The sequence below is a fragment of the Necator americanus genome, chromosome I, assembly GCF_031761385.1.
Source record: "Necator americanus strain Aroian chromosome I, whole genome shotgun sequence".
Lineage (NCBI taxonomy): Eukaryota > Metazoa > Nematoda > Chromadorea > Rhabditida > Ancylostomatidae > Necator > Necator americanus.
The window spans coordinates 4,105,122-4,114,882 of NC_087371.1; the positions used below are offsets into that span (position 1 = coordinate 4,105,122).

The window sequence follows — 9,761 nt, forward strand, 5'->3', positions numbered from 1 at the left end:
ACTGTAGAATAAAGAGGTTGTGCATTCAAGCATATGGTGCAGTCAGTTTTTTTTTACTAGTGTTTGCAGCTTCAAAGTCCCTCTAGTCGAGAGTCATCGCTTATGTTTTCTCGTTAACTTCTGCTTCGCGTTGTTTCGTCGAAGGAGTCATTCACTACATGTCGTCCGTACATGATGTGCTCATACACAATTAGTAGCACTGACTCATATTACTTCGACACTTCTCTCCTAAATGAATCAAAGGTTCGAGAGGATGCTTTCAATTCCATGAAGTTTTAAAGCTGTTCATCTAGCTTGAAAATTCATTTAGCGTCGTATTCGTTAAGCATTAAACCAACAACCAACGTCTATGTAAACGGAAGTCGGGACCCGTTAACGTCGCGTCGATTCGCGAATTCACCTCAATATGTGCGCATCGCAATTCAATAGACGCTTTTATGTAGACAAGCTACCTAATCTAAGCAGTTGATCTATGTTCCTTGAGATCTTTCTCTGTGGGACGCGCTTTCATTCGGATGTTTGCACATGTCCTGGAGAATTTCATCCTACTAAAGAAGTTGTTTAAAGAAGGTGTTGAACATTTTAGACATCTAACTATGTGTTCCAAGCTGAAGTAGATACATAACAGTGACCTAACCTTGGTTGGAGTAAATTTGTACAGCTCTGCCGTTGTTTACTTCTGTTTGATTTCGATAACATTAGAAGAAGTTTTCAATTCAAAAAAAAAAGAGAAAGAAAAAAAAAGGCGCACTGTTTGTACATTTAGCGAGAGTAGATACAGTAGGCGTAAAACGTATTGTGGCATGACCACGCAGCACGTCATTTCTTCTATTTCTGTTTTTTTTTGTGATTTTTATTTGTTTCTCTGGATAATAATGGATGAATAAGACGACATAGTCTTAGTGAAATCCTTTTCAATTTGTTTTTATCGTTTGTTTCGCCCCTGACATGCCACTAAGATTTTAGTTAGTGGGGATTTGATTTCTGTTTTCTTGGTATCCTTTGCTGCCCATTTTTTTTTTGCGCACGATTTTTATGCTTCGTAGTCATAATACAAAGAAAAACCTTCTTTCATTAGCTCAGAAGAACCTCCTGAATTTAACATCACCTCAGAGGCTTCGATATGCAGGGATTGGATCTTTGGCGCTCTTTTTATGGGACTTTGCATGGCCAACCTTCTTCTTCTAGGACGAATTTCGGAACTTTACTGTGGTTCCCATTATAACAAATCATACACAATTACACAAAAAATTGGAGAGAAACTGAATCCCTACAAACTAAGATCTCAGAGGCGCCCTTGGAGCAAAACGAACGATAGAACTAAAAGGGTAGGACTTTGAAAAGGCCATGTAAGCTTATCATACATGATCATGCGAAAAAAGGTGAAAAACATAAAAACAAAAAAGAAAAGAGGTCCGGAGAGTTTTCCATATACTGTAGAGAGGATTCTGTGTAAGCCTTCGCCGAGAACGTGCGGCGTGGTCATGTTACAGTACGTTTTACGCCGACTGATATGATCACAATGATTCATTTAGAGGTTGGTATGCAGAAAAAAAAAATCTTAGAAATTAATAGAGAAATGAGTTGTTTGGAAGTAAGTATTGAAACTAAAAGAACATTGCAGAGAATATCCTTCTCCCTTATTGCAGTCAGATATTCAGCAGCTCCGAAGAAAGGCTACTCCCACTTTTAGGTCTGGGGATATTCTTGATTTTTGTCTCTTAATTCTACGTAGCAATAGTAGTTCTAATAACAGGCAAAGTTATTTTCTTCGTTGGATAAACGCTGCTGCTGAGTAAACACTGTTAAGCGGTTTATCTAACTTTCTTATTTATCCTTCCTTTTTCATACATAGGAATCGTAACTTCTGGAAAACTGAAGGGTAACTCCAAGAATAATGAGAAATTGAAATTTGACTGCGAATCATGATTGCATTCGAAGTCTCCGTCGTGCAGAAAAAAAGGAGCACTTTTGAGCCTACAGGGAATCGCGAGCGGTGCAAAATAAGTTTGTGCAGGTTTTTCGTTTGGTTCATTTCATAGAAGGGGTTCTGTTGTTAATTGTTTTACCGTATGAAAACGCTGTCGTACACACCGTGTCTTTTAATGGAATCGCTGCTTTGACCTAGAATTTGTTTAATTCAACGTTTGTGTATGTGTGTGTGCAGTATAGGTATCCGTACCTAATGCAATACTCTTCAACGTTGTAATAGCGGTAGTGCCTAGCCAGGTGGTTTTTAGCATTATCTATTTTTTCTTTTTAAAATTTTGAAACGGATCTTTAATGATATAGTGCAGATATACGTGGATATTTTGAACCGATCGGAACATATTACACTTTCAGCCTATAAATGAAACTCCCACAAATTAGGTTATCCGTCCGGGAATTATCTCACGGAAGTGCTTTGAGTATTGCAGACGCACGTGCATGAAGTAATCAAGCACACGTAACATCCTATGTACATTTGTGTAGCGTTTCTCCATTCCTTTTTCGTAGCAGACAAGAGACACGTTAAGACGTTTTGGGTGCTGTATTTAGTTTTTTTTTTCTTTTTCGATGAAATTACGTTTGTATTTTACGAATACGAAACGTTTCCTATGCAATTTCACATTGCAATCGCTAGCAACAACAACAACATGCTCGTAAAATTTATTTTATGAAGCAGACACATTGTTTTCTCAAACGAACAGTTTTGATACGATTTATTATACTTCAGATATGTTTGTGATGCTGTAAAGCGTTGAGTATTGATTTATTTTCTGTTTTTTTTTCGTGGTTTTCTCTTAAAAAGTTAGTGTTTTTTTTTACTGACCAATTTCTGTTTTGTTAAGTTCCTACATACGATTTTGCTGTAATCTTGTGAAAGTGTCGGAATTTCGGTCGAGTTACTTTACCAGTTCACGAATGTGGTAGTGTCTAAATGTTCGTAGCACTAGAACTGAAACAATTGGATTGAGTCGGAGATCAATGTTAACAGGTGATCCATCTTTTTATGCCACCGAACTGGTTAATGATCGTTGAATTGCTTGTGTTCTCGTCAGTGTTACATGGAAATCACTTGTTATTTCATACTACAAAAACCTAGTCACCGTTGATCAATCGATGTGATTTTGTTTAAAAAAAAAAACGCTCTAGAAAAAGATCACAGGAGCTCCCATTTTTCCATGGTATCTTTCTTTGTCACCCAAAAATTCTCTCATAACATTAGTGCGTGATTTTTGTTCGTTCTTTTGAGGCTTGAATGTTTTTTTTTTCTTAAACATGAACAAAATCGACGCTTTGCAAGGTGCATGCTGGTTATTACTGCAAGGATATGGATGTGGCTTTTTTTCTAAACAATCCTTGAATTAGCGCTAGGACCTTTGTTGTTCGGCTTTGTTTTCATGTGTTCCCCTGTTTTCGAGTATGTTTTCCTTTTAAAAGAGCGTCACCATGTGCAATTCGCAGCATATGGTTTTTACATCGACGTTCCGAATGACAAGTCGCCATCACGCCGAGAATAAGTGGTGGTTGATATGCTCTAAAAAAGAAAAGGTAATGTCAACGACATGTAAGCAGTGAAACATATCGTTTCCATATATCTGATTCATTTCATCATTCATAACGAATTGTGATATAAAAACTTACGTCGTCGTGATCGATAACGGGTGGAGTTTGAGATTATAAAGTGGGGATTATCGCTAGGCGTTGTGATTTGTTATCAAATAGCATTCATATAGGATGAGGGGGAAATGAGGGAACGATTCCACCTGCTTCACGTTCAAAGCTGTCTGGTTGGTTGAACGTAATTCTTCCACTTTTTCTCATTTCTGTGCGTTGGTCAATGAGGAATTCTTCTAGGGATTCTTCAGGCTGCATATCTGCACATTTTTCTACATTTTTGTTTCCATTTTTTTTCACCGTAGTTTCTGTTGTGACAATGTGTACCACGTGGTTCTTATAGTTTGTATGGGATGGACCCTGTTTATGACACCCTGTTTCAAGCTGTGCACTTCTCTCATTGTGGTAGGCTATACACTGCTTCGATCGGATTTTCGTTCACTGGCGTTGTTCGTTCATTACACGTTATATTGTGCAGTTTTAATTGATTTATTGAATCCACATGTATGTTCTGCGCATTGTTTCGTCAATCTTTTTGCTATGAGATTTAACTTTTTGCTTCTGTGTTTAATATTTGCTGGATTTAATGCATAGATTTTGTAGAGGACTCACATTATGTCAACTTGTCATCTAATGGCTTTGAAACATTAATCTAATGTTTCAAAGCTATTTTATATTTGCTTGCAACGTATCACGAAATTGTCGTGATACGGAAACTTCAGAGAAAACGTAGACTTCGGGTTGTAGATTACGGAAACGAGCGTGGCTCCGCTCATCTTCCCCTAATTGTCGCTAAAGACGTCGTGAATGGCGGTCTTTTTCTCCTACGAAATCAGTTGCAACGCGCCACCCTCGCGCACGCGTCGCGCCTAGGAGTGAGCGGTGAAATTAGTGAGGTCTCCTCACCAGCCGATTTAAGTAAAATTAAGAAATAAGGTGCTGAGGGACCGGATCGTGTACAAAAGTGTGCGTTCTAACGTATTTAGCAGGAACTAGAGTGGTAAAGGAAAACAGACGATTTTGGATTTCTCAACGAATAGATAGAAATGGGTTTACTAGTGTGATGAGACGACGATTAACTTCATCTAGTGATCCGGAAAAGGCCTATGAGTCAGCCTTGTGTGGTCCTTCCTCCCCAACGACGCAACATATGACGGGTAATGGAACGATGGCAATTCACAAAGCGTCTACGATTGTGGGAGTGGAGCGGTTTCTGTCAGTTATTTGAAGTACAAGGTTTGTCCCAAAAGAGATGACACTGGTGCAGTAAGAATCGATTTATTGAGGATTTTTGCAAATTCACTTAATAATCTCCAGAGTAGGTCTCTTGAAGATCGATAACTCGCTTCCAAGGCTTGTGCCAATGTTTGATGTACCTTTTAATGATACACTTCCATTACAACTATATAGTGTACACAATTCTAAAGCAACTTTGGAATGTTCTTCGAGCCTCGTGTTACAGTCGCTTGAATCTCAGGAACGGACTCGTTAACCTTTCGAAGCAGTCTTGATCTTTCCAAAGAAAAAAGGTCCGGCGATGACAAATCAGAGCTTTACGGGGGCTGCGAAAGCGTTGCTTGCTAAATTTTTATTCTTCTTAGGGAAATTTCTCACCAACGGCGTCGTGTGAGCAGAAGTATTGTCGAGATGCAGTCGCCAACGAATGTCGAGAAGGACCAAGGCGTCTCTTTTCACCAACCATTCGGCACTACATTGTAGAAAGTAGCACTGACGGTCCTCTCGGCCGGAGCAAACTCTTTCTGAACAGATTTGTATTTTCCTGTTTTGCCAACGAAATTTTAGTGAAACATTATTTTATGACCTGACGTCTCGATAACTTTGTTTTTGTCAAAGGCCTTAAAGTGACTCGAGGTTTTTTGTGTGATGGATACCTGTTAAATTCTTCTCTGCCCTTGCCAAGCCTGAATATCATGCCGAAGATGCCACGCGAGAACCCCAGACAGGAAAAAAAAGCTGAGTGTACTCGCCGACTAGCGGGAGATTTTCAATCAGATATTCACCTTCGGTGGCAATCTGTATGAACGCGACGTACCGACCTCCACCGGCCCCGGTAGTTGGTGAGACTGGTCAGTTTGTTTTCCTGTTTGAAGTTGCGTATTGCACTTGGAACGGAATCGAGGCTTGGCAAAAGAGAGGTGCTCGACGTGATATGCATAGCGTCGCTAAGTTCGAACCACTTTCAGTCCTTCAATAAAGATGAAGTTGTCGAAACATAAATAAAGTTTCACCAAAACTTAGATACTTACTTAGATATTTAGATGGCCCGTATTCACTGGACGTGCGGGCTCCAGCGTCTTTTCCACTCGTTTCATTCCCTCGCCATTGTCATCCAAGATGTTCTCAAGTTTCGTGAGTGACGTTGACGAGGTCCTTGAGCCGTATCCAGCTGAGCTCTCAGCTGGTCCACCCGTGTAGCGAACACATAACCATCTCGTCTCCCTCGAGGGCGTTTAGCATCTTTTGGGATCCACTCCACCGTTCTTTTAGTCCATCTATCGTCGATTCTTCTCATAATGTGACCTGCCCACCCATGTTTTGCTTTCAATATATATTTCGCTGGGTCGCGAAGACGGCACATTAATCTTAAATCGGAGCTGCGAAGGCCGGCTAAGGGTTGTGTGCGGCGGTTAAACCTCAGAAGACATCTCTCAAGGGCTCTGTGGGTAGTGAATAGTTTTCTAGACGTGACAGCTGTGTCTGCCCACTGCGTAACAGAGCGCTGGAAGTACTGTCGAGTCAAACAGGTGGGCGCGGAGTTCTTGGTCCGTCAGTTCTTTTCTCTTCAGTTCAGTTCCGTTCTCCATTGTACTTTTTCTCCATAGTTTTCCACAAATAGATCTCAGTCGCGTAGAAATGCTTACGCATACGGGTCTTGTACAAACATATCTACTTTACATTATATAGAGAAGGAATCGCAAACCTTGGTGTGTGGTCAGTGCTTTTGGGAATGTAGTGGGGATAGAAATAAAAACTAACATGACCACATAGTGCAGTCTGGATAGGCGGTGCAGATATATAATACTTATTGGTGGACTAAAGTGGGAGGCAGTGCAGAGGTCTTGAAAAGAAATGTCGTTAAAGGCATCACCCCACGAATCTAGATTGGTACGGATTTCCGGTGGAGTATTCGTGTACGGGGTCGTAAATTATGGGGAGGAGGGTGATTCCGTTCATTTCTTCCTAATTGCCGTAGAAAACGGGCGGGAAGATACGGCTTCGAGTGTTCCGGCGCACTATTTTCTACAAGAAGTTCGATTGGAGCACGTCAGCCCTGTGCATCTCGCATCTTCCGGGCCGTTTTTTACGGCAATTAAGAAGAAATGGACGGAACCACACCCCTCTCCATAATCTACTATCCCGTGTACGAATACTCCACCTGAAATCTGCCCCACCTCAGATTCGTGGTACGCTGCCTTTAACTCATTTCAGCGCAGCTTTTTGTTAATGCTGGCAGAGCTTAGACAGATTAAATCCTGTTTGAAAGGAGTATAGTGAAGGTTCGTGGAATTCTGTTGCTTAATTTTTTTTCTTGAGAGAGTTTCATGAGTTGTTGAGAAGTTAAGAAGATACCATTGTGTTGAGAAATAGTTCCGGCTTGCAGTAAGATTATCATCGAGAATTTGAATTCCCCCTTCCTCCTAGAGGTAGAGTGTTTCCATCCCTTTCTTTTCTTCAATTTGAATTTTTTAAAATTTAATTTGAAATTCCTAACCATTTTTGGATGAGGATCCCTATTATCGTAAATTATAGCTTGTGAAAGATAACACATGATATGTTATGATAACACATGCGGTGAAATGAAGCTATCATTTCGAATCGCTCAATTACTTGTGGTTCTGCCTGGAAATGTTTTGAGTTTGCCCTTTAATTATGTCACCACCTTTGTTTTTATGGCGCTTATTCTCAGCAAGGCACACAGCTGGCGCGCTGACATGTTCCTCGAAAAATCCTGATTTTTCTAAACGCTTACGTGAACTTTACCGTTACATTAAACTGAGACTTTTCTCGAATCCTTTCGGTTCTGGAAATAATTATCGTAATAACAGAGAAAAATCTTTCTAAACTGTGACAATGCCAGGTGAAAAGGTTTTTTTTTTCCAAAAACCAAGAAGGGATATAAAGAAGACGGACACTACTTTTTGTATTTAGCCGGGATATCTTGTTCACCACAAGCGCCTATCGCTAACTAAGCCTTTCGTCCCTCCAAAGTCCATAATTTGGTAGCAGACTTGTTTGGGAGCATAAAAACTCTGACCTGATGCATGGGCTAGCCTCCGCAAGTCATTGTATAGGCTAAGACGCGTTGCAAAAACCTCAACGATTACGAATTGCAGTCAAACTCGTCGTTGGCGCATCCAATCCGCAGATTGGTACGCCATGGACTTTAAAGCATCACTCCACGAACTTGGGGTGGTAGCAGGTGGGATAAGCCTATACGGGGTCGTAGATTATGGGGAGGGTGATTCCGTACATTTCTTCCTAATTGCGGTAAAAAAAAACGGCCCGGAAGATGCGGCTTCGACTTCCGGCGCGCTATTTTCTACAACGAGTTCGATTGGAGCGCGCCAGCATTGTGCACGCGCCGCATCTTCCGGACCGTTTTTTACGGGAATTAGGAAGAAATGGACTCAATCACCCCCTTCTCCATAATCTACGACCCTGTATAGGCATAACCCACCTGAAACCCGCACCAACCCAGATTCGTGGGGTGATGCCTTTAATTAGATTTTTATCTTGTGTACCACTACTAATCATACATTTTCAAAGTGGTGTCAGAACTCCAAAATATTGTTAATAGTTTAGTGCTTGTACTCGTCCTTACAGTGGTAAGACTGGTTCCAAATTCGCTCAGAAGAAATTGTGTATTGTAGAATTCTACCATTGATAATTTATTATTAAAAGTCGCTAAATTCCTTACACGATACATAGAATAACTGAATTCGATACTAAGCTACATTGCGCTCGATTATTGCCAGACGAATGTTGAATATTGTACAGAGGATGATAGTATTATCGTCCGATACCGGAGAACTGTACGAGGAAGATTCTTGCCGCAAGTGAGAGTGGATTTTCCTCCTCCTACAGTCCTCTCAAAATACATTCTTATATACAGCACAAGAAGACATTGAGAAATGTCGGTAGCACGGAATATCAGCATTTTTCCTGCAATCAAAAGGTTAGATCTCTGGTGAAATGTCAACAAAAACTACTGATGGGAAAAAAATCCTATATTTACCATTTTTACTGGAGTTATTGCCTAGTCGCTGGTAATGATACATACATTATTTGCAAGGATGCGCGTGAGACATACCACTGAAAATATTCTCCAATCACATTTCCTTTGATGGTGGAACCAAGCACAAAAATGTTGTGCAGAGCGAGTGATACGGTGACGTGTTGGTTAGTCAGAAGGACAAAATATCTTTCATCTGAGAGGATTTAGTAGTCCCCACCTTTAATTAAACAAAATTATTACTAAACTCGATTCTGTGCCCTACGAGAACGAATTACTGTAGAGATCCGTTCCTTGCATTTCCCTATAGTTTTTCTCGTATAGAGAATATCTCGAATGTTACATATGTTATGTGACATTCATAGTGCATTTGCTATCAAGAGAAAAAAAATGGAGCTTTAGTGTTCTAGCGAAAATTGATTGCATGAAAAATGGGAAACCCTGCCAGGAACGATGCTGATTTGTCAGCTCATATTTTTTTTTGATTTTTGAGCTATTTATCATGGAGGTGGTACGTGTTAGATCCAATTAATCTCCCTTTAAAAAAAAGTCGTTGACAACTCCTATTCGTTCAGTCGAGAATTACTGTGGCTCTCAGTGATTGTCGCTTTAAGTGTATACGTCCAATTTTTTTTTCTAAATTTGTCGTACGAGACTGTCTACGACCTGCACTTTTTCATGTTTCAGGAGAAAAAAAAATTGTTTTTACTTCATTTTATTTCTTTATTCAGTATTCTTCTTTCTTTATTCACTTCTTCCCCTTAATTTTCTGTTTGGGAATTTGTTGGAAGAAGAAAAGATTTGCTTTCATTGATCTCGTCTTCGTCTCTGTTGAGATTACCTTATCTTTGTTTTTAGTTCAGAAATTACTAACCTAGACCACCCATATTTCGTCTTTTGAGTTTAA

At 40.1% G+C, this 9,761-nt stretch overlaps 1 protein-coding gene across 1 annotated transcript; it reads right to left on the reverse strand.

The window, feature by feature from the left end:
- Positions 1 to 5,929: 5,929 nt before the first annotated feature.
- RB195_004422 (uncharacterized protein) lies at positions 5,930 to 6,199 on the reverse strand (the record flags this gene model as incomplete). The annotated part of the gene is made up of 1 exon (XM_064182266.1): positions 5,930 to 6,199. The coding sequence occupies one exon, from the start codon at positions 6,197 to 6,199 to the stop codon at positions 5,930 to 5,932; it is 270 nt and encodes an 89-aa protein (XP_064033533.1).
- Between the last annotated feature and the right edge of the window lie 3,562 nt (positions 6,200 to 9,761).